Below are 24,433 nucleotides of genomic sequence, written 5' to 3'. Positions count from 1 at the left end.
TGGAGGTATTGATGAGGGTGCAGAAAATGTTTATAAAATCTGTTCACAAATTATTGGGCTGTTAGCACATGTAAGGTAGTGATAGCCTGGCTTGTTCAAACCAATCTTCCCCTATAAAAGGCAGAGAAGAAGTGTGCCACTTTTCCCCATGCTAAGGCACAAGTTAATGGACTTGGGTACTATAGAATTAGTTCTAGTTTTTCTTTTGCTAAAGGCAAGAAAACTGATGTTTTTTTAAAAACTTTTCTAACATGCTATTAAAATTCAGAAGCTTTAATGAAATTGTAGCTTTCATCCTCAGAAGGTTGATCTCTAAGCCTTTTGCATGAAAAAGAAATAGAGAACCCAGATCTCAGGTGAGCCACTATTAAATTGCCGTGGCAAAAACAATGAGTGCCACCCAAAAGATACTACTAGATTGTTGATTAAGTGACATGACTTTGTTAATGTAGGCACATTGTATATCAGAAAACCAGAGCACTGATTTGTTACTCTGCAGCAACAAACCCAGTATCTATTTTATCCATATCCGTGTTCATCAAGTCCTTCAGGGAATAGAATTGTTACAGCAAAATAACATTTAGTCCTCCAAAATTAGGTCTTCTCCAAATACAGCAGTCCAATTTCAGCCTCTTCATCTGTACTAAAGGATAGAGGGGAAATACTTTACCAGTATAATGTGTTAAAGTATTTGGAAGCATGTTTGATTTCTAAATTTTGGAAGTTCTGATGAAACAATTAATTTGAAATTTTAACTGTTTCTCTCTCTCCACAGATTTTCTACATTGAGTAGTTCCAACATTTTCTACCTTTTACCTTCACATTTTTGAACACTTCCTCCAACCCCCCCCCCCCCCCCCCCCCCCCCCCACCAACACACACTTTCTGTACTCAGTGAGTTTTAGCTGTGGAGCACAAGTGCATTTCAGCTTTGCATCTTCTTTACTTGTTTCTCCCCACCCCACTCCGCCTCGTGGCCGGGAGCAGTCATTGCTTTATTCCTCCATCAAGTTCTAGCTATTCACCAGAGAAAACAGTCATTGCTTTCATATTAGAAGGTTACCATCCAACACAAAGTACAAATACTTAAAGATTAAATTTACTTTTTACCATTATTACCTCAATATCCTCTGTTGGCAGGTCAGTCACAAGGAATGAACTGCTACCACTGTGCACTTAATGTAGTGGAACTTGAAAGTAAAAGCTACCGCTCACTTTCCACTTTCTAAAGAAAAACTTAATGCAAGCTTGAATTCCATACTCTTGTTGAAACAATTTATTGTTTCATTACAATTTTTGTATTGTCGTTGTGCACAAAATACTATAGTTTCTTACGAGGGTCAAAACCTCCAAAAAAAGGTGAACAGTGGGCTTAATGAATCATGAATAAGACTTAGGGAATACGCTCACCTCAATTCCTTATTTACCTGTTGATTCTTACCATGGTCAACTAACATAGGTTCGGTAAAAGACAACACAAACCCTAAGTAATTCAGACTACTTGCAACTTTATTGTATTTATTTTATTATATCAAGTGCAAATGCTGTATCCATACAAGTTATGTTGACCTGGGGTTAACAATTCCTGAATGTTAACAATACTCACCCAAAACTACTTTTCCCACTTACAACACTGAAATAGGGGATCCCTCCCTACCCCAGGTATTGGGGGCTTCCTTGCAATAGTTAGCTCTGAGTTATCGCTGGTCCGCCTCCAAAACTTTTTATTATTATTCTTTTTCCTCATCAGTTCTGCACCATTATACTTCAATTCAGTTGGTTCTGATTTATCAGACTAGCCTGTGTCCACTTTTCATTTGCTTTAGCCCAAAGATTACAGGTAGCATTACATCATTGTTCTCCTCCCAAATAAGGAAAGGAATACCCCCCACCCCCCAAACCAGTTACATCCAGACACTAGACTCAAGTTATTTCAGTTCACGGACACAGACTACTCTTCTTATAAAGATGCATTGATTCTTCTACCTCATCAATGGGCATGCAACAAATAACTTATTTGGAAATTATCTCTGATTTACTCGATCAGAGATAATTTCCAAATGTCCATTTTCAATTACTTCAATCCAGAAAATGAGTTCACAAGATGGTGAGCAGAAGTTTAAAAAAAAGGACATCTCTCTTACCACTTGACAAAAACAAAGACATTTGTTTGGTCTACGTGTTCACAGTCCTTGACTTGTTCCTGTCATTATTTTGCAGATTTTTAAAAATTTCTCCAAGCCAATACACTTCATAGCTCTTCCAAACTGGCCTATTTAACAATTTCACCAGGCCAAAATAACCTCGAGATGGTTCCTTTGTTAGGAATTTTTCCTAAGGAGATTTCTTCAGCAGTAATGGCACAAGAATCAGTGAACAACTTCAAACCCTCTTCTCCTCTGCCCACATTAAATTCAACATCCTCTTGCACAGCACAAGGACAACGTGAAGCAACATAGGAACTTTTACTTGAGGGTGCCAATCATTCTGTGGAATACCAAACAGAATTTGATTCACTCTCTTGAAAGATAGGAAAACTCTCCTAGTATCTTAGTTAACAATCTTAATTCAAATCAGCATCAACACTGTGAATGGGAAAATGTCTGCTAGATTAGCAATGAGCATTTACAAACAGTTTAAAAATAGTGCTTCAATTCTCAAAACAAGTAGCAAAAAAAACCTCACTAGAATATTTTACAAGCTAAATTCAAATACTGTCTTCAGGTATTGGTACTACGAGCACAGATAAACAGATGCCAGAGCAACTAAAATACGCAGTTTGCTCTTTGTAATTGAGTGGTCTTAGCTCCTTTGTTGTGGATTTTTTAAAAAACAATCATAATTATTTGGTTGCATTTAAACAAATAAACACCGACACCAACTTTGGATAAATGCAATTTTGCAAAGAATATATAAGAAAGTAATCATCCAAATAAAGTGTTTCCAATAGTAACTCTATCCAAAGACAGTAAAGTCCAAGACAAATTTCTAAATGTTATAGCTACCGTAGTTTCTGCATTGGTCACTAGAAAATACAATTAGAAATTCTGCTATGCCACGATTCATAATTCAGTAAGAAATTCAAATGTTTTCTTCTTACAAATGAACTGAATTACATTTTAAACCCATTTCCTGTTCACAGAAGAACAGGCTTTTCTGATGTCATATAACTCATGCTAAACCACAGCAATTTAAATGAATAAGTTGTTAATACAGTTGAGTCAACTCTGTTAGCAGATTTTGTGAAATGATCAAACAAGCCTCAAACATATTATCAGTTGACAATTGATGAAATAGTTCATGTAAACTTCACAAAGTTGTAAATTCTCAATATCCAAGGTAGCTAGTGGTCCAAGCAAATAAATGTTTAATATTAATAGAATACTGATCTAATTAGTGCAAAGTAATTTTTCTTATGAATTCTCAGTAATGACTTTTGGTAAAATATTTCAGTTCAATAATAGTTTAGAAACTTTGGTCTACAAGCTCAATTTTAATCTACAACTAATTAAGCAGTCACAAACATATAATTGAAGATGATATGCTAGATTCGTATTTCTTAACACTCTTAATTCAATATTCTAAAATGAGCTGATTTGTGGAATGATTAACTGACAAATTTAGCAGAAAAGAACCTTAGAATCCAAGGATTACAAGTGAAAATGATAAATCAGCTCAGATTCCAGTGGAAAAAATCCATCGTATTAATTCAGCACAGTTTGATATCTTTTGAACTCAAAATAATGGCAGAATTAAATATGGGAAGCCGAAGGATTAGTTAATGGTTTTATAACTCTGCCAATAAAAAAAATACAAACTTGGCGGGTTTTTTTTTAAATGTCAGCATCTGTTTTTACACAATTGGCCATATACTTCCAGTAAACACTTAGAACCTTAGTGAAAATTAATTTCACCTAATGAGAAGTAGGATTTTCCCAGGAGGGGCATGAACAGAGGAATAGCACTGGAAAGCAATGGTCAACAGAAACAGAATAACTTTTAAGTTGATTAACAACACCATATGGGAGTGTTAACAAAATAAATGCAGTCAGAGGGAAAACACCCATTTTATAACCATAACCAGGTAACAATCGACATCAAAAAAAACTCTCACTTGCCATTACTCCACTATAGGTGATTTCGACAGGCACAGGAGAGGAGATAAAGTTGCCAGAAATCAAAAAGCAAAGCACAACCAGTCTCACATAACCCTGTATTAAACTACTACTTCTGATACAGCTCCATAAATAAATGCACCAAGCTCTGGAACTTTATCCCCAAATTTCTACTTTTGTAAGTGGCTCCTGAAAATCCAGCTGTTGCAAGTCTGCCTATGTGGGTCACCTGGAGACAAATTCCCTGGGTCGATTTTGCTCTATGAAAGACAAATACAAATGTAGCCCTGTAATCAGGAAGGCTCTTGCTGATGCAATATGGTGTAGAAAAGCTTTTTTAAAAAAAAATACAAGTTACTCACACCAATATTTTCAACTAAGAGAAGTTGTACAGTATTAAAGTTGGATTAAATCTTAACAGAAATTACTTCCTTTTAAGAGACTTTAGCTTCCACTGCCAATCTGTCAAATTAATCTGAATCCCCGTGTTTTATGCAGATTTAACACCTTGAATGGAGGGGTGAGAAAGAAGAGAAACAGTTCAGATGGGCAACTAATATTAGGCTTTCAGATATTTTGACTTCAAGTGTTAATATTAATTCATATAACTTTTCCATAGCCATTTGTTTTGGAACTTCTGCAAATAAAAGGGCAAAATTTAAAAAATTATATGGGTTCAAGCAAAATATGTCTCCAACCCATGCCCCTGGGTATTGCTGTCCAGGACAACTTTTGTAACATCTGCCTGTAATTAATTACCCCTTGAGAATACGGTGAGAACCAAGAGACTTGCTAGGACTTAAAAGTATTTTTAAGACACCCACATTGATGGAGCTGGGTGTCTAACAGATCAGGCAAAGGCAGCAGGTTTCCGTCCCAGAAAATTAGATGGTTTTTAATGACAACCTGTTTGCTTTTGAAATCAGTACTGACAATAGTTGTGTCAAGTTCCAGATTATTAATTTAATACATTTTCCAAATCTACCTTGCTGCAAACTAAACTCTAGTTCCAGGATCGTTAGTACAAGCCTCTGAATTATTAATCAGAAAAAAAAATCTATGTTGTAAATCCAATAATAACGTACTAGAAAAACTCAAGTTAGGCAACATTCTGTAGAAAGAGGAACTGAAAGGTCACTGAATCAAAATGTTAATTGTTCCTTTCTTCATATATATCAGGATATATTCAAAAGCAACATTTTGTTTTCATCTTACTCTGATTTACTAAATGGGTAAGACTCTTTTAAAAAAAAAAGGATTAACTATAAAATGAGTATAAATGGGTGGTTGATGGTTGGTGTGGAATCGGGTGGAAGGACCTGTTTCTGTACTGTGTATTTCTTAAATTATTTTCCCTACATTCCTGTCATCTCTCTCAGATTCTACCATTCATTTACAGATGACAGGCAATTTACAGTCATCAATTTATCTCCCAAACAGCAAATCTTTGGGATGTGGGAGATAATCAGAGTACCTGGAGGAAATCCAGGTGCTCAATGGGAGAATTTGCAAACTCCACACACCACCACCCAAAGTTTGGACTGAATCTGTCCCTTTGTGCTATGGGGCAATGAATCCAGGAGCTGTACCACTGATAAATGCTCTGCCACCATACAACTATCTAAAGTTCAATCTGTACTTTCCAGCTAAAATACTATCAATATTTATCAAAGACATTACTGCTGATACCTAAGCAAAGTCTCCAACCACCTATCACAATTATGACATGATCAACCAAGAACTACACATGGAAAAATATCAATTTTCATAACTAGTTGAATTTCCTCCCAAATATTACAGATCATCAGTTTGAAGTGGTAGATTGTCATTATGCTGGATTGAATAGTGGATGGAAGACTGTCCCTGGAATGTTTGATTGAGAAGCAGCTAGAACCATATTTCATCCTGCCAAATTAAGTTTCCCTTCCATAATCATACAGCCACAAAAAAGCAATCCATAAACTTGCCAGAATAGACAAAGGAAGTGTGGTTCCAAGGAATAAAATTAAGAGCTTTTTTGATAATAGTTTCAACATTATTATCCCAATAGTATACAAGTAGTGGTACTCCACTCAATTAACACTCACAGAAGCACAAGACCACTGATATTTAAATAGGAACATAGTGGTATCATGGACACCATAGTAGTGTAGCGGTTAGCAGGGTGCTATTATAGCTCGGGGCTTTCCAGAGTTTGGAGTTCAATTCTGCGCCATTCTGTAAGGAGTCCCTGTACTTCCTCCCCGTGGAATGCGTCGGTTTTCCTCGGTGCTCCTGTTTCCTCCACAGTCCAGAGATGTACTGGGTCATTGTAAACTGTTGTGTGATTCTGTCAGGGTTAATTGGGGTTGCAGGGATGACGTGGCTCAAAGGACCTACTTCATGCTGTATTGCTAAGTAAATAAAATAACTAACATTAAAGAGTCTTACCATAGAGCAAAAATTTATTTCTGATAACAAGCACTACTGCAAATGACATAACTTTTTCTTAAATTGTGTCATTTCAGAATCTCACCTTAAAACACAGTTAGTCAATTCTTTAAGATGGACACCCAAATAATTTTGTACAGAAATTAAAGTCTTGCTCAATAAATGCAATTTGCATTTCAGGATGCATTTTGTCCATTTGCAGAAGAAACTTCTACATGCAGTCATTTGCTTCATCAAAGAAGAACGGGATGTGCTCAGGGCAACAAGCAGAGATGAAAGCAAAGCAGCAAGTTCAAACACAATGTGGTCCATCTCCACAATGTAGTCAACAGAATTCCGGCAAGCAGCACCACTTAAGAGAACACAGGCCCTCCTTTCTTCTCAGCTGCTGAAGACAATTTACTTTCTTCAGACTATAACCACAAGGCTAAAAGTAACAATGTGGGTTAATTTACAGTTCTGCTGGTTCTTCAATAGACAGCCTGAGGACGTTTTGTAGAATAGTAAGCTTCAGATGCAGCTACATATGCAGATTCTGGAAAAAAGTCTTCTTGGTATTCAGCTAAAAACCTACAGATAAAAATATACAAAATAAGCTGTAATTCATTAAAAGGTTGTTCAAGTAAGGCTGAAAAATGCAGGAAGATATTTATTGTTACAGATTTTGCCTTTCTTCTGATAAGTGCCAATCTTTTATTTATCTGCACTTCCTTTGGGTATGTTTAGAGATTCTGGATTAATAAGGGTATCAAAGGTTATGGGGAGAAGGCAGAAGAATGGGGTTGTGAGGGATAATAAGTCAGCCAGGATAGAACGGCAGAGCAGATTGGATGGGCCAAATAGCCCAATTCTGTTCCTACATCTTATGGTCATAAGATCTGAGACAGTACTGAGGATTAGTCTTCCACAGATCAAGTTGGCACAATCTGCTTCAGAGTGTAAGATTCCATAAATTTCTGAGCACATTTTAAAATCTTACCTTAGAAACAACTCGAGATGTTTTACCAAGACTTTGACATTCCTGTCAGTAATTTGCATTTTGCCCAAGAGCTCTGGCAGCTTCACTATTATAAAACAGATCAAGGCCATACATCAATTTATAATGAAATGAAACAGTGATCATATTCATGCTTTATTTAATCCATATGAACACCAATAAACAAAAATTTTTAATTTCCAGATATTTACCTAGAACTCCATAGCATAACATACATTTGTACTATTTATAGAGGTGCTGGGGTGTCAGTAGCACAGCAAGAGCTACTGGGTACCAGCAGCCAGCATTCAGTCCGGACTTCCAATGCAGTCTGTGTACGTTCTCCATGTGACTGTGTAGGTTTCGCCAAGAGCTTTGCTTTCCTCCCACATCTCTAAAGACTTATGGGTTGAGACAAGATTTGGTCCCTCTGAACTACAGGTATATAGAAAGATTATCACTAGCCTCTGGGGCAAGTGGAGCGCTGGAGTTGATGAGAATGTAGAGATTAGACGATAGTGAAAAGGAGTGGAGGAATGATTTCTCTATGAACCTACATACCTGTAGGCTTATGGCAAAAGAGGATTGCTTTCTATGTACTTCCACATTTCTCTATGACATTATACATATTTGTATTCATTTTGTACCACTTGCTCATCAGAACATTCCATTATATTTCAGTCTATTTCTTCCTTCCCTCCGGCACCCTTTGGTGAATTAACATTTGCTAGAAGTGATGATAGCATTTAAAGATTAGCTTTATTTGTCACATGTACATCAAAGCATAGTATGATAATGTGCTTTTGTCAGCCTGCAAATATCACCATGCTTCTGGCACGAACATAGCATGCCCAGAACTTACTAACTCCAACTCATACATCTTTTGGAACGTGGGAGGAAACTGGCACAGTCATAGGGAAAGCGTGCAAACTCCTTGTCCACATTGGAGCAGAATGAACACTGATCACTGATTGCTCGTGCTCTAAAGTGTTGTACTAATTGTTACATCACAGTGCCATCCTAACCATCTTTCCTGCCAAATTGCGCTTTGTGGTTAGCATGGCATTAACTGCCATCCTAATCTTAAAGTGCAATACAAGCAAAATCTAAACTAGCATAATCAAACCTTCATTGGGTGCTTAACTTCCTAAGTCAATACTGGAATTGTTTCAAAAATACCGTTCACTGATTCTATTTCAAACATCAACTGTCTTCAACAGAAAAAATTAGTAATATGATCATTATTAAATTTTTATTTTAATATTTAAATCATCACTAACACTAGCAAAATGTAAATTAAATCTGGATATCTTTTAAAAGTTTACTTGGATCATAATTATACAGCAAATTCAAAATTCCAGATATTACAATGTTGTGACAAATTCAATTTATTTGAATGCAAGGAATACCTTACATTTATATAATGTTTGTTATTCTAATTGGCTTTGAATGCTTAATAAAATATATTTTCAAGTTAGATATTACAAGATGAACTTATGCTTTACAGAAAAGGAAAAGGCACCTTGACTGAAGCCCACGGCACTTTCAATGGTTGCTTGAAAAAAATACTTAAATCATACTATTTTTCTGCTGTTTCCCACAACATACATTTTGTAGGGTTATCATAAAGGTGGAATTCCACAGATTGTTTGGATTTCTATTATGAAACTTTCTATTATTATTCTTTTTTTCTTCTATTTAAGCAAACATGCATCATCCATTTGAAATGAGGAACAAGACACTTTCTCTTCAGCCAGTATCATCATGAAAATAAAGTTTACACGAGCTTACCGAACAGTCGCAACAGATGTTGAGCTCCATAGATGTAAGAAGGTGCAGGAGGCTGTTCAGTTAATGGATAATTATCTGGCATCATTTTCCAAGATAATACCTATTAAACCCAATACAAAAGAGTTCTCAGTCACAAGCATTTGCTAATTTAAAATGAAAAAACAGTGACAAAACCATATCAGTTTTATTTCCTACTATCATAACCTAACCAATAGTATTTTTTTCCTCTCTTTTTCATTCACAAGACATGGACATCACAGGCAATGCTGACATTTATTTGAAACAAAAGCTAGAATTTTACTTGAAATATTGTCTATCATCTAAGTTGAGAAAGAAGTTCATGATTCCTACCTCACTTAGTTCATTACTCCTTCTGCTATCAAATACTGCAACCCCTTCTTTACTAGGCGTGAGGGCAACAGGAGATGAACTCCCACTATGGACAGGTGTTTCTGAAAAATATATGCACATGACACAAGTGTAAACCAGTGATCAGAGGCAGAGAATGTTAATAAGATACCAAGGAAAAAAAAACATGAAGGGCTATTTTCGTGTACAACCCATCAGCTACTTAACATTGTACCAATCCATAACTACTACATAACATTCAAGGGGAAAAAAATGACAATCACAAAATACAATTTCTCTGATATTAAATGAAGTTATTATACTTGTAAATAATTAAAACAGAACTTAATAATCACAATAGAAAGTACATTTATGGAACATAATAGTATAGCACCGGAAAGGCCAATCTTACTGCCAATTTATACGAAAAGATCTCATACTGTGGATTATCAATATCCCGTCATTCCCTTTATGTTCATTTTTTTATCTAAAAGCCATCAACTGCCTGCTTCCACTTATACACGTGGTAACCCATTCCAGGCAACCACCATTCTCTGCTTAAAAGAAAACTATCCCCTGAAGCTGCCTTTAAACATCCCCCCTCTAATTTAAAAAACATTATCTTTGGTGTATGACATTTCTACCCTGGGAAATAGATCCTGTCTACTCCAACTATGCTGCTCAATTTTAAGACATCTATAAGGTCTCCCCCTCAGCCTCCACCACTTGGGAGAACAACACAAGTCTGTCCAATCTTTCTTTATAACTCACATGCAGTAATCCAGGCAGCAACCTCTCCACACTTCCCACATTCTTCATGTAGTATGATGGGTGACTGGAACTCTGTACAATATTCCAAGTGTGGTCTGACTGAATTTTCATAAAGCTCCAGCATGAACTTACACTTTACACTTACACTCAACACCCCTACCAATAAAAGCATGCATTCTATATGCCTTCCTTGCCACTATGTCCACTCTCAAAGCTATTATAGAGCCAACCCTTAAATGTATTCTTTCTCCTTCCATTTGACCTCCCAAAGGGGAGCACTTTACAATTGCCTGAATTAAACTCTACTTGCCACTTTTCGGCCCATATCCGTAATAATCCCGCTGTATCATTTGACAGTCCTTCACACTGCCCACAACTCGACCAGCTGTGATGTCATCCACAAACTTCCAATACACCCATCTACATTTTCATACAAATCACTGACATTATCACAAAGAGGTGCGGGAGCATCGATCCTCACAGATCCCCAGCCAGAATAACAGTCTTCTATCATTATTGTCTGTCTTCTGAGGACAAGACACTTGCAAATCCAAACTTCAAATTCACCTTGTTCCCATGCATCTTTATCTTCTGAATCAACAAACCATTACCAACCATATCAAATGTATTACTAAAGTCCATGTAGATAATGTCCACTGCCTTACCTACATCAAGTTCCTTTGGCACCTCAAGAACATTCAAGTCTGTATAATATGAGCTGGCCTGCACAAAGCCATGCTGGTTGTCCTTAAGCAGACCATGTTTTTTCAAATATGCATAAACCCTAGCACCCAGTATTCTCTCCAACAGCTTCCCTATCATTACCTGTATTATCCTCATTTCAAAGAGGCACATTTGCTCTTTGCCAGTCCTTTTGAACCTTGCCTGTGCTTGAGGACACAAAGGTCTTTATTCTCAGCAACCTCCTCACGTATTTCTATCAATATTCTGAGACATGTCATTCAGGCCCTGGGAACTTATCCACTTTAAATAGTTTTCAGAAGATCCAGTGCTACCTCTCGGGTCATGAAAGGTTCCCTTACCCTACTATCCTTATCCTGTCCTTAATTCTTAACAGAACATGCTGGTCCTGAACTCTGAACAGCTGGTTCTTAACCAACTCATCTAACACAAGAAGTCAGATGTGGACTTGCCCAACAGAACCTGCACCCCTTAGCACCTGTTTTATCCTGTCGTAATTTGCACTCCCCCAATTCTGTACCTTCCCACAAAATGCAAATGCACCATTACACATAACCATCTTAAAACTCATTATTCCCAAAATATTCACCCACCATAGTTTGTCACCTGATCTTGCTCATTTCCCAAAACCAGGTCCAGTATGTTCTCATCTATTTGGATGGCTCATGATCTATTTTAAGAATCCCTCTTGAATGGTCTAACTCTATCCCATCTAAACTTATTAGGTAGTTCCAATTAACACTGGGGAATGCAACCTCCACAATTAGGGCAGCCCTCTTGTTTCTCCACCTTTCCATAATCTGATTACAATTTATTCCAACACCTTTTGGTGGCTATTGGGGAGCCTATATAATAATTCTACCAGCATAATTGCATCTTTCTTATTTCTGAGCTCCTCTGTGGATGAGCCTTCCAGTGTGTCCTGTGAGTGCTGCTGTGACATTCTCCCTTAACAGTCATGCAACCCCTCAATCTTTTTCCATCTTCTCTATGAGGTTTAAAACAAAAGAACCCAGGAATGTTCAGCCACCAGTCCTGTCCCTTATGTAACCAGGTCACTAATGGCAACAGCACCATAATTCCATGTACTGATCCAAGCTTTAAGTTCATTCTCCTTACCCATAATACAACTAGCAATGAAATGCATTTCAGCCCATCAGCCTCATCAGGTTTATTAGCCTATCCCTTTTAGTCTTTCTTGTCATACTATCTCTCTTGCATTCAATCCTACTGGCTATTGCCCTACTGTTTTGGTTCCCATCCACCTGCCACTCAATTTTAAACCATTCGAAGTATCACTAGTAAATTGCCCAGTGAGGATATGTTCCCTTCCAGTTCAGAGGCAAACTCTCTTCTTGGCACAGGTCCCAACTGCCTGGAATGACCAATGATCCACAAGTTTGAAGGCCTCCTTCCTGCACCATTGCTCAGCCATGTACTGGATGTTTATTTCTCATCTCACTAGCACCTGGCATGGGTGGTAACCCCGAGATTACAACCCTGGAAGTTCCTTTTATACTTTCTACCTAGCTCCTAAAATCACTTTGCAGAACTTCGACTTTGCTCCTGCCTAGGTCATTGATACCTATGTGAATAACACCTCTGGCTGCTCACTCTCCTCCCTCAGCATGTACTGTACCCACTGCAAGACACCCTTGACTCTGGCACCAGGGAGGCAACATGCAGCCACAGAAATACCCATCTTCACCTCTTGCTATGGTGCCCTTATCATTATTATTCTGCCTGACTTCACCCTTCTCTTCTTTGCCTCAGAATCGGGCACGGTGCCACTGACCTGGCCACTGCTGCCAGCCTCGGAAAGGGCATTGCCCCCAACAGTTTCCAAAGGTGTAAACCTGTTAATCAGAGGAATGGGCCACAGGAAAACAATACTATCTGTCACCCCCCCCCACCCCATTTACTTTTCCTGGTGGTCATCCATTAGCCTGGACCTTGGGTGCCTGACTGAAACCCACAGCTTCCACAAATGATCCAGAGTACATCCAAATGCACCTGCAATTCCTTGACCTGGTCTGTCAGAAGCTTAGCTGGGTGCATCTAAAAGTAGTCAGAGAGTACAAACATTTTTTAACTTCCCATATCTAGCAAGAGCAGCATTCCTCTGCTGTACAACCAATTTATCTTCACCAGGTCACAGAGTAACAGGAAAATTTAAAAACACCTGTTCTTCATCTGCGCCTCAGTTCTAAAGCCTCAAGCCAAAGCATCAGCTTCCTATTCTCACATTGCCCCAATACTTTACCCTACCTCCCATTAATGGTTCAACGACTCAGAAATAACTTTCAGAAAAAACTGCTGGTTCCTCCCCTTTACTGTTCCGGCTGTTACAACTGAAAAGGAAAGCTCTTATCTGAAAATATGAGATACTTTTGGAAAACTATCTCAATTAAGATTTATCATCAGTATAATGCCCTGGGACAATGCCAGTCTTAACTAATCAAGCAGACTTTAATTCAGAGCTCTATTACAGAAATAGCAGTTGTGCTTGCATCAATCTGATTCCAATTCATTAATTCTATTGTTTGGATGTGACCCAACCTAAAACAGTAATTCATTACAATGCTTCAGATTTTAATATCATTACGCCCCAGGCACCAATAGCAACATTTCACAGTTAAAATTGCAATCTTTAACTAACAAAAAATGTCCCTCTGTTACAGTGCAGACGACATGAAGGTTGCTGGTGTTGTAAATAATATAGGAGATTATTGTAGGTTACAACGGGACACTTTTAGGATGCAGAACTAGGCTGAGAAGTGGCAGATGGAGTTCAATCTCGTAAAATGAGAAGTGATATACTTTGGAAGGTTGAACGTGAAGGCAGAGTACAAGGTTAACGGTAAGATTCTCAGCAGTATAGAGGTACAGAGGGATCTTGGGGTCCACATCCATAGAGATCCCTCAGAGTTGTTGCACAAGTTAATAAGGTGCTAAAAAGAGCATATGATGCATTGGCCTTCATCAATCAGGGTACTGAGTTCAAGAGCTGTGAAGAAATGTTGCAGCACTACAAAACTTTGGTTAGACTACACTTCCAGAACTGTATTCCTGTTCGGTTCTGGTCACCTTATTATTGGAAGGATATGGAAGCTTTAAAGAGGGTGCAGATGAGATTTTCCACAACGCTGCCTGGAGCTAGGGCTTTCCCTTTAGAGTGGAGGATAATGAAAGATGACTTAATAAAGGAGTTAAATGAAAAGATTTTTCACAGGATGGCAATGGCTAATATGAGATAAGGGGTGATGTCAAATATAATTTTATTTTTAAAAACACAGAAGGATGATAAGTGTATGGAACACACTGCCATGGGTGTTGGTAGCAGCAAATACATCAAGGGCATTTAAGAGCCTCTGAGAAGCATATAGATGAAAGAAAAATGGAAGGCTAAGTGTGAGGTAATGGTTAGATTGATCTTGGAGTAGGGTAAAAGGTCGGCACATTATTGAGGGCCAAAGGGCTTGTACTAATGTGTACTGTTCTATGTAACCCAGAAAAGGAATTCAAACACTTACTTTTCTCCAAGTGCAAAAGTAATCTGGGCATTTGGGTGGCGGTTTCATAAAACCGGCGCTTTGACTGAGGAGATGCATTGCTTTCAGATAATCGATCACAGCCTGATACATGCCGCATAGACCGCCTCAACGACTGAACGGATTCAGGATCAATCCTACGTCGCTTCGGTGTTGAAGGGTCACCTGACAATGGCTGGCTGTCTGTGGATTGAGGGGTTGATGGGTTCAGAAGAGGAGGAGGACTTGGTGAATGTTCCTTATGAGGTCTATTAAAAATTAACAAACAGTAAATTATTTACAATTCTTTGTAAATATCAATGATAATTAAAAACTCAACAAGTACAAAATAAAAAAGGTGTACACATTAATATTGAAAGTCAACAAATGAACTACACTTGATCATAGTTATCCCAAAGTAATCCAGACAAGGAACTATTCAATACTTGAAGAGTTCAGAAAAAGGTACAGGATTAAAGAACCATCGCTCTTTATCTAAACCATACTAAAAATGGATTACCAATAGGCAGAATAACTGCTAACCTATTGAATTTGCATCAGTATTCTCCAACTCTGACCTTTGATACTGGCCCTCTCCCCAACATCCTCAACAGGGTTAGAGATTTTCAATGCTTTAAACTGATCCGCATACCTCCAAATCCATTAAACTACAAACCTAAGTATCCAGCTTTTAAAACAAAATTGCTATAACTGGTCCTATTAATCACAGCATGGTTTAACCTAGTTTAAAAAATAAACTTGAAAATAATTTTGTATCTACCATTATATATATATATATACTGTGAACAAGTCTACAACAAATCATGCCAGTTCCTGTTAATATAATTAGAACTTAACATTCCTGCTGCCCTACCTCTTACTCTAGAAACTCTACCGCTTCCTAGCTTGAAATATTTATGCAATTTTCTCTTAAACAATCTGACAATTTTTGTTTGAGCCAGTGTGATAGAGCATACAATTCTCAAACAATCAGAAGATGGGCACCTTCTTTAAAAATGTTAATGAGTCCTTCTCATGGTCAGCCTAAACAGAGGAAACAATGTGTCCCACATACATAACAAATTATTTCATTTTGAATGAAATGTTCTACATTTTCTTGTCTTGAAATGAAATATTGCTTAATAACCATAATTACACCATATTTGACATGTCTTGGTCATTAAATCTAAAGAATATACCCTTGAATGCTGATTTTTTTTCATCTGCAGATAATTATGCCCAAGTTCTTCCATTCATCAGCACCTTTCATTGTCTATGGCTTCTTGACTCTTAAAGAGCGATGTCACATTTTTCTATAAAGTCTGTAATTATGCCAGTGGCAAATTTCAACATATTTGCCACATTAATCATTTACTTTCACCAAAAGTGAATGAACACTTATGCAGACTGCAAATGATATCACTTCTAGGCTTAGCTGCACAAATTAATCTTATTTGTATATTTCCATGCTGCTGTATTTCATTCTGTAACACATTTCCGTATACCAATACTGTAGATCACGGAATTATGGAACAAAACAATATGGAGAAGATGCAGAAGGACAACTGTTAAGTATTTTGAAGAGAAAATATACAAGTATAACCCTTCCTTTTTTTAAAAATATAGTATTTTCCCCAGGAAACCTTGGAATGTAGCTGAAATATAAATGTTGGACATTGATTATACAATGTCTTTGTAAAATATTCAACTCCCAAACCTTTGTTCACAAATATTACATCCACAGGTTTTAATCATTTTAACTGCAAATATTTATTTCTGAATCATATTCTTTTCCCCCCACAGTAGAGCCCAAAGGAATATTGTAAAGCATGAAAAATAAAAAATTCAAAAACTGAGATGTCAGCAGTTCAAAAGTACTTAGCTGAACCACCTCTTGCAGTGCTTAGTACTGTCACGTACACCGTGACCGGGTTACCAAACCAGCAGAAATGGAATGATACGTTGGAGTCTGGTGGTACTGTAACTAAAGGTGTTTATTAGTAAACTAAGTAATACAGTATCAAAAATGCAAATATACATATAAAACAGGTTAGCAATGATAAATACAGAAGTGCAGGAATAAGAATCAAACCCAAGCTCTATCATAGTCTAGGGGTAAATGAATAGTCTTAAGATAATGCAGAGTTAAGTTTAGTTCAGTTTAAGTCGAGGTAGTTGCTGTTGTGATGTTGGAGAGAGAAAGAGAGAGAGTGAGCGAGAGATGTGCAGCTGCAGCAGGCAAACCTTCCGTTGTCTTCTTGTTCTGTTGTACTGATGTGGTCATTCAGTTATGACCCCTCCGTTCTCGGCTAGACCATTCTTCCGTGGTGGACTCCTCACTCTGGCATGAGTGGACACACACACAAGCCCCCACCGGTCCTGCCGTCACACTGTGAGCTTTGTGACCGATCCCCCGATTCAGTCCTCCAAGCCCCCACCTTCCTGTGGGTGCATAACACTCTTGCAGTGTCGCGTGGCATGTCTGCCGGTGTCTCAGCAGACCCGTCTTTTATCTCCCCTGACAGGGTATCAGCCATCCATTACCTGACCATGTCCATCAAACTGGCAACTCCCTCCTGTCTCAGCAGGCAGCTGGCATCACTCTACTGTGTCAGCAGGGATCCACACAAACAGGCCAAATGTCCTTGGCGTTAAAGTCAACAATTAGCGAAGAAGCCATAATACTAAATCGTCCATTTTAATCCTCCTCTCTCTCTCTCTCCCATCTGCAACAGGATGTCTCCCCTCCCCCTTCATCTCTCTCTCTCTCTCTCTCTCTCTCTTTCGTTAGCAGCATAGTTCACAGTGGGGTCAACTCTGGACCTCATCTCCAACTGGTTTTCTCATCACACATAACAGTACTTAGTTGAACCACCTCTCACAGCTATTACAGCCCTTTTGGACAAGCCTCTATTAGCTTTGCACAACATGATGGGGCAAGATTTGTTCATTCCTCCTTGCAGAATTACTCAAGCTGAGCCAGGTTAGCTGGGGAGCAGCAGTGGACAGCAATCTTGAGGTCATGCTAGAGTTGATCGATCGGATTAAGATCAAAACTGACTGGGCCATTCAAGGACATCAAGTTTCTTCATTTGAAGCCACTCCATTGTTCCTCTGGCAGTGTACTTTAGTTGTTATCCTGCTGAAAGATGAACCTCCTTCCCAGTTTAATCTTTCTGGCAGAGACTAGCAGGTGTTTATCCAGTATCTCTCTGTATTTATCAGCATTCATCTTCCCATCAATCCTGACCAGATTTCCAGTCCCTGCTGCTGAAACACATCCCCATAGCATGATGCTACCTCCACCATACTTTACAGTTGTTACCTGGCTGATGCACAGTATTAAATTTACGCCACACATACTGCTTAGTGTTCCACTTTGGTCTCATAAGACCACAAGACTTTCTTCCACACATTTACAATATCTTCTAAGTGATGCTTTGTGAAGTCTTAACAAGCAAGGATATGCCTTTTTTTAGTTAGAGCTTCTTCCTTGCCACTCTTCAATAAATACCCTTTTTATACAAGGCATTAGAGATTATGAAGCCATGAACTTCATCTCTGGTTGCAGCCACCGGCTGCCTTTGAGATGGTCTTGTACCCTTCCTCAGTCTAGTGCTTCTCTACTATAATTTTCCTGACCATCAAGAATGCTCTTTTGTCTTCATTTTGGCTTGGTCTGTTGAAACGCTACCATACCTTTGGACCTTACAAAGAGAGGGGATTATTTATTCTTATAAATTCATTGAAAACAGGTGATCCTCCAATTTTCTACATCAACAAACTGAGTGGGTGAGTTGGTAAGGTAATACATTGCACCCTAGGAATGTTAGTGCAGGGAATAACATTTTTTCAGCCTCATAATTTTGGTTTTTAATTTCTAGTAAAGTGTTCACAGGTTTTGGAATTTTTCTTCTGATTAGAAATGATGCATAACATTTTGTAGAGTAGTTCAAAAAATCCTAAAGCAATACATTTTCAATTTTGAAAATGAGACATTAAAATGTGAAAATAGTTGCGGGGTCCGAAAACTGTTCAAGGCACTGTATATACAAAGTTAATTTACTCTAGATAACTTTGGGAAAAGAAAGAATATTTTTAGTAAGAGCATCAACCAGATATGTAATCTATTTTCCTTACCTAATATGTGACAACGTTTCCTTGATTGGAACAAAAAATTTGGATGAAGTTATCTTCTTGAACTGGGCATGCTCATACTGATAGAGCAAAATCATAGGCAAAGTAAAGTCAAATGTAATTCTTAAACCATCCACCATTTCTTTACAAAGTTCAACACTATATGGGGGAAGAAAGAAAAAAAATGTGTAAATGACTTAAGTGTCTGACTTATACAATGGTGACAGATACATTACTTTTTTTAAAATCTGATATTAAATTAATCTAATTCAGTTTCTGGATCAGACTCCATATACCTTAGTATGGTTTCACAAGTTTGACTGGTGAACACAATGCAGAGTTTGTTATTCTACTCTAGCACCACACAGGGTGGTATGTTGGTTAGGACTTCTAAACAAAGGGACAATGAACGGCTAGCCCAATTCTTTCACGACAGAAAAATAAAATCCACCACAGATGGATTTCAAACGTTATTTGCAAAAACTTACTTCTTCTCAGGTGGAATGTAATGAGGATTCATTGGAATCTGCGAGTTGCTCTGATGATGTCGAGATCTTTCGTTGGCTGAGAAAGCTGCATTAATTGCAAAATGTTTCACATAGGATTCCAAAATATTAATAATGTTTGTCTTGCATGGAAGTTTCACCAGCTGTCAAAACAATACCATTTGTTTTATTCTAATGAACTGCAGAACTAAAGTTCTTGAAAATGCAAACAAATCTAGATACAATAAGTTCACAGCTTGAAAATATATTACAACAAAATCAATTTTGACTTTCACATCAATCAAAATAAACTAAATGTCTACATGCCCCATATGCAAGTTCTAGATTCACTAGCTATTAATTTTGAAGTCAAAAGGAATAAAAACCTGAAAAGATAAACAACACAAGTGACAGAAAATCACCTGTAATATATTATTGCCTGTATAGTTTTATATTTTTCTGACAATCAAACTTTTTTGATTATACAATTATACCTTTTCTTAGAACCAACACATTGCAGGTACTGCAAATCTGAAATTAAAAAACAGAAAATGCCAAATGTTCTCAGCAGGTCAACAAGTATCTCTAAAAAGGAGAAGAAGAGTTCATATTTCAGGTCAATCTTTTTCATCAAACCTGGAAGAGGTGATGACAAAATGAATAAATATGTTGAGAACACCAAAGTTTTAGAAGAAAAATCAAGAGCAACTCTGACAGAATAGAGGCATGTGTGATTTATTGACAGAAGAGGGAGAAAATTAAGCGGATGGCAAAAGAACTAGTGAACACAAGAACAAGTTGGAGGGAAAGTGAATAACAGTAGCAGATGCAAAGCAGAGTAAGTGCTGGAAATAGCAATTAGCTGAAATTGTACATCCAGGAGGCTGCAATGTGTCACCAGAACAATGTAGGAGGTGAAAGTCAGAGGTCAGAGAGACAGAAAAATATTTCAGCATTAAGCTTAGAATGAACAATAATGTTCTGTTATATGGTGATCCATTTGCATTCATTTTTTCCCCCAACAGAGGGACCACAGAGAACATTAAAGTGCAGTACAGGCCCTTCAGCCCACAATGCTGTGCTGACCTTTTAACCTACTTAAGATCAATCTAACCCTTCCCTCCTAAATTAACTCTCCATTTTTCCACCAAGTGCCTATCTTAAATGTCCCAAATGTATCTGCCCTGCCTCTATTATATTATAATGGCTGATTCTATTATCTTGTATCTGCCTACATTATCAGCAACAAATGCGAATGTACTAAAATGGAAATAGTACCAGTAAAACATTTCACCCTCGAAAGAATGCTTGGTTCCTGCAGGAGGGATAGGGTAGAAGTTAAAAAGCAGGTGCGGCAATCTTTTAGAATCTTGCAGAGGACAACTTACAAATACCCTTGAATTGGTAATTCATCTTTTTTTAAAAATTAAACAGCCTAGAATTTGAGCTATTTTACAATGTACAAGTTTACTTAAAAGTCACTTCAAACTAGATATAGGATAGTAGGTAGTGATTCTCATTTTAGAAAGTGCTCAGATTACTTACTTATAACAGCTAAGTGAGAAAAAAACCACAATTTTAACACATACTTTCAGCATTCAAACGTGATACATTTCAGTCTAAAAGTTGCAAATAATAAAAACCGTATTTTACAGATCAAGTCATACCTTTTTCCTTTTGTTGATATAATAGCAATCATCCTCTAATTTCTTCTTTAGAATTTCAGGAATTTCTATGTTTATACTTTTCTCTTCCATTTCCTTCTTAGAGCAAGTCTCTTGATCTTCCTTCTAGATTATCAAGAAGCAATTTCCATGCTTTTAATAGGATTCTCACAACTTCATGATTACTACTACAGTAATAAAATATCAATGATTTCCATCAGTATCTGAGCTTCAGTTTACTAGTAATAGCCAAAAGAAACCAGCCCACAGGCAAAAGAATTTATGGAAGATCATAAACAAGAGAAAACCTGCAGATGCTGGAAAACCAAGCAACACGCACAAAATGCTGGAGGAACTCTCATCATGCCAGCATTTATGGAAAAGAGTATATAATCAACATTTCAGGCTGAAACTCTTCATTAGGACTGGTAAAGAGTCTCTGCCCGAATCATTGACTGCTTCTCCTTTTCCATAGATGCTACCTGGCCTGCTGAGTTCCTTCAGCAGTTTGTGTGTTGCTTATGTAAGATCATGTTGGATTTAACCAAATCCACATAATACTACACAAGTAACATAACTGAATCCCTTTCAAGCATGTAATTGAAAATACATTTAAAAAATGCACTCAACAACTTCCAACCAGATGGGAAAAAATACATATGGAGATTAAAAATAAAATTTGCAAGTATACTGAAGTTTTCTGAAGTGGATGGACTTCCAGTATACCATCTTTTACAAATGAACAAGCATTTTGCTACTGATATTACTTGACAATAACATTCAAGAGTCTTTAAATACTACTAATTCTTGACAACTCTGCTTTGTTTTCTCCATAACTCTACCAAACTTAACCCCTTCTGGGACAAATAAAATCTGCATATTAGTTACTTAGATTCCCATTCCATAGAAATGTTATGACCTGCTGTGTGCTTTCAGTATTTTCTATTTTATTTACCATTTCTACTATCTCTTCTGGTTCACTGTCATCTTCACAGTCTAATAATTCTTCATCCGAACCATCTACATCATCTTCGTCATCATCATCGTCATCAATGTCATCATTAGAAGTAGCACTTAAAGCTTCAAAGGGAAAAAGTAGTTTTATGAAAATGGCAACTGCAAGCACATGCTGTAAGTGAACTCCAGCTCAAAGCTAAACAAAAAAAAACTGAAAACTGACAAAGAAACTGCACATTAAAAACTCAATACTACTTTTAAGAAAATAGTTTAAAAAGAAAAATATTCATTGGTCACAAAGGCTAATGATTTCATTTTATTCTTCAGAAATGTTCTAACAGTGACTTAAAGTTCAGATTTACAATTTCTTTATATTGCATAAACAAAGTTTCTGCTAGACGTGCCCATTCCTCATTTTCATTGAAATAATAGCACCATGCTAATAGAACACAAGGAAGCAACCCTTCATCTCCCACCACCTCACACAAGTTCAATGTTACTGCTCTTCTTATTGTCTGCACTGAAAGAGATCACTGAACCAAGAATTTCAAATTACTTCCATTTGTGATTCTCCTTACTGTATAGACTTTAAAACACTGTGCAATTAATTCAATGAACTATCAATCTTACAGTAACTTTTTCTTCAACTTCATTGTATTTAAATTTATGCTTTCTCAGCAGCTTAGTGAAAGTGATTTTCTTTTGAGTGAAACTGATTTTCAAAAACCCTCAAATCCAGGGGTTAAAACAAAAATCATCAGTTTTTGAACCTTTAATGTATCCTGATGGTTTGATGCAATAAAGGTGAAAGGGCTAGAACCAAGAGAATAGGACAGCATCTTTCAATGCAATTATCAATTGTGAACACACCATTTTCTACACAATTATCTCATCTCGTGATGTTTGTTAGAAAAAAAAAGATTCAACATCAAATATTTGTAGTTATGAGACAGTGATTTCTATTTATAATACTTGAAATACTTATAATACACAAAATTCTTGGATCCTTACACCAGTGTTACAAAAGCTGTGACAAGATTTGTGATTTTCATCAAGTAGTAAAAGATGTTGATTTCCATCCTTGGAAAAAAAATGACAATAGAAATTTGCACATATTGATCACTAAATCAGCATCTCGCATGTTATCATACGTGCGTCGATGAGACTAAAACTAGCATCTAATCACTCTCATAGTTGCCATCAGTATTTAAGTCAGAACATTAAACTCCAGGCAATGTGTTTTAGTTGTTGTGCCACTTGGCTGAAATGTATACAGGTTGATTTAATTTAAACGGACCAAAACATCATCCATACTGTGTGTGAAATTGATTCATATGCGCAAATACCTATCAAGCGATAACTGTACCTCTCTCTAAACTATAGTTTAAAATAGTTTAATATTTCTCAAAGCAGCGCAAAAATTCACCAAAGAATTTTTATGATATGCAATGAATAGATACAAAAATGTTCCATTAAGCTCTAGTATGTTGGATATCATACTTTTCTAATTTCTGTTTCCAGGTTTACAATGCTTACTGTGTAGGGAGGAGAAAAAGAACAAGCAGCAGCTGAAGTAAAAAACATGGCATCAGTCAGGAACTTGGCAACAAATAATGAGAGTTAGCAAAAACACTTGGTCAGTTAAGCACTTTGCTCCATTTGGTAGTACATGCATACCACATTTCAAAGAAGAACACTACAGTACAGGACACCCACAATAAAAATAGAAAATGTAAGAAATACCTAGTACATCATTTACTTAATGTTATTTGTTAATTTTCCCGTTGCAGATACTCCCCATTAAATGTGTGACCAGTTTTAAAAATAAGCAATGACCTCAGTTCATTGTTAGTTCATGATGAAGTATCCATCCTGTCAAGACTGCTCAAGCTTTTACACCTCAATCCGCTCACACTCTAACTTCTAGCAGACATGGGGCATGTTTGTTCAGCCTTTCTGCAGAAAGGCATCCTAATAATCTAAACAAGACACTTTCTTTAAATTCAAACAAGAAAATGAAATACCTTTTGACAAACATACTCACAGTTTTCATCATTCTCTTCTTTTTCATCAACAGGAAGACATTTTAGCACCGAGTCTACACCAGGGAGCCGGCAACGACGTTTCTTTTTCCCTTTGTTTTTCCTAATCATATGAAAGTTAACATTTGAAAAAAAAATCAATCCATTATGTATTTATTTCTAGGCTACAATTTGAAAAGTCGCCAGAAGGAAAAAAGCTTTTATGACAATATTTCCAAAGAAACTGAAAAGCTCACAAAAAATACAACTCTGAATAACAAAATAATTAGCTTTTTATGGCAATTAAGTTTTTTTTAAAAAAAACAGTAACTTTTCAGAATAAACTGCATTTGTTATACAAACCATGTTTTTACCCTCCAAGACAGCAATTAAGACTATTATTTTCAACAATTTGAATTTTGTTAATATAGTTAGCAGTTAACAACAGTTTGATTCCAGCACAAAGAAGGCTACATAAATGTTATTTCTTTTTGGTGAACACTTGT

The 24,433-nt window shown here is 37.0% G+C and overlaps 1 protein-coding gene across 4 annotated transcripts in view; it reads right to left on the bottom strand.

Annotated features, from left to right (window-relative positions):
* Positions 1-6,541: 6,541 nt before the first annotated feature.
* Positions 6,542-24,433, bottom strand: part of LOC140727873 (MSL complex subunit 3-like) — a 31,919-nt gene continuing 14,027 nt past the window's right edge. For all 4 annotated transcript variants that reach the window (XM_073045763.1, XM_073045765.1, XM_073045764.1 and 1 more), the window contains 10 exons: positions 23,951-24,051; positions 21,905-22,029; positions 20,953-21,075; positions 19,289-19,449; positions 18,804-18,959; positions 14,667-14,932; positions 9,664-9,764; positions 9,313-9,412; positions 7,525-7,609; positions 6,542-7,115 (listed from right to left, as the gene is read on the bottom strand). In XM_073045763.1, the coding sequence (XP_072901864.1) occupies positions 7,016-7,115; positions 7,525-7,609; positions 9,313-9,412; positions 9,664-9,764; positions 14,667-14,932; positions 18,804-18,959; positions 19,289-19,449; positions 20,953-21,075; positions 21,905-22,029; positions 23,951-24,051 (1,318 nt within the window). In that variant the 3' untranslated portion in view covers positions 6,542-7,015. The remainder of the gene's footprint in view (positions 7,116-7,524; positions 7,610-9,312; positions 9,413-9,663; positions 9,765-14,666; positions 14,933-18,803; positions 18,960-19,288; positions 19,450-20,952; positions 21,076-21,904; positions 22,030-23,950; positions 24,052-24,433) is intronic.

Source organism: Hemitrygon akajei, chromosome 5 (genome assembly GCF_048418815.1).
Source record: "Hemitrygon akajei chromosome 5, sHemAka1.3, whole genome shotgun sequence".
Taxonomy (NCBI): domain Eukaryota; kingdom Metazoa; phylum Chordata; class Chondrichthyes; order Myliobatiformes; family Dasyatidae; genus Hemitrygon; species Hemitrygon akajei.
The sequence above is the reverse complement of the archived record's forward strand: the minus strand, read 5'-3'. Positions and strand labels throughout refer to the sequence as shown.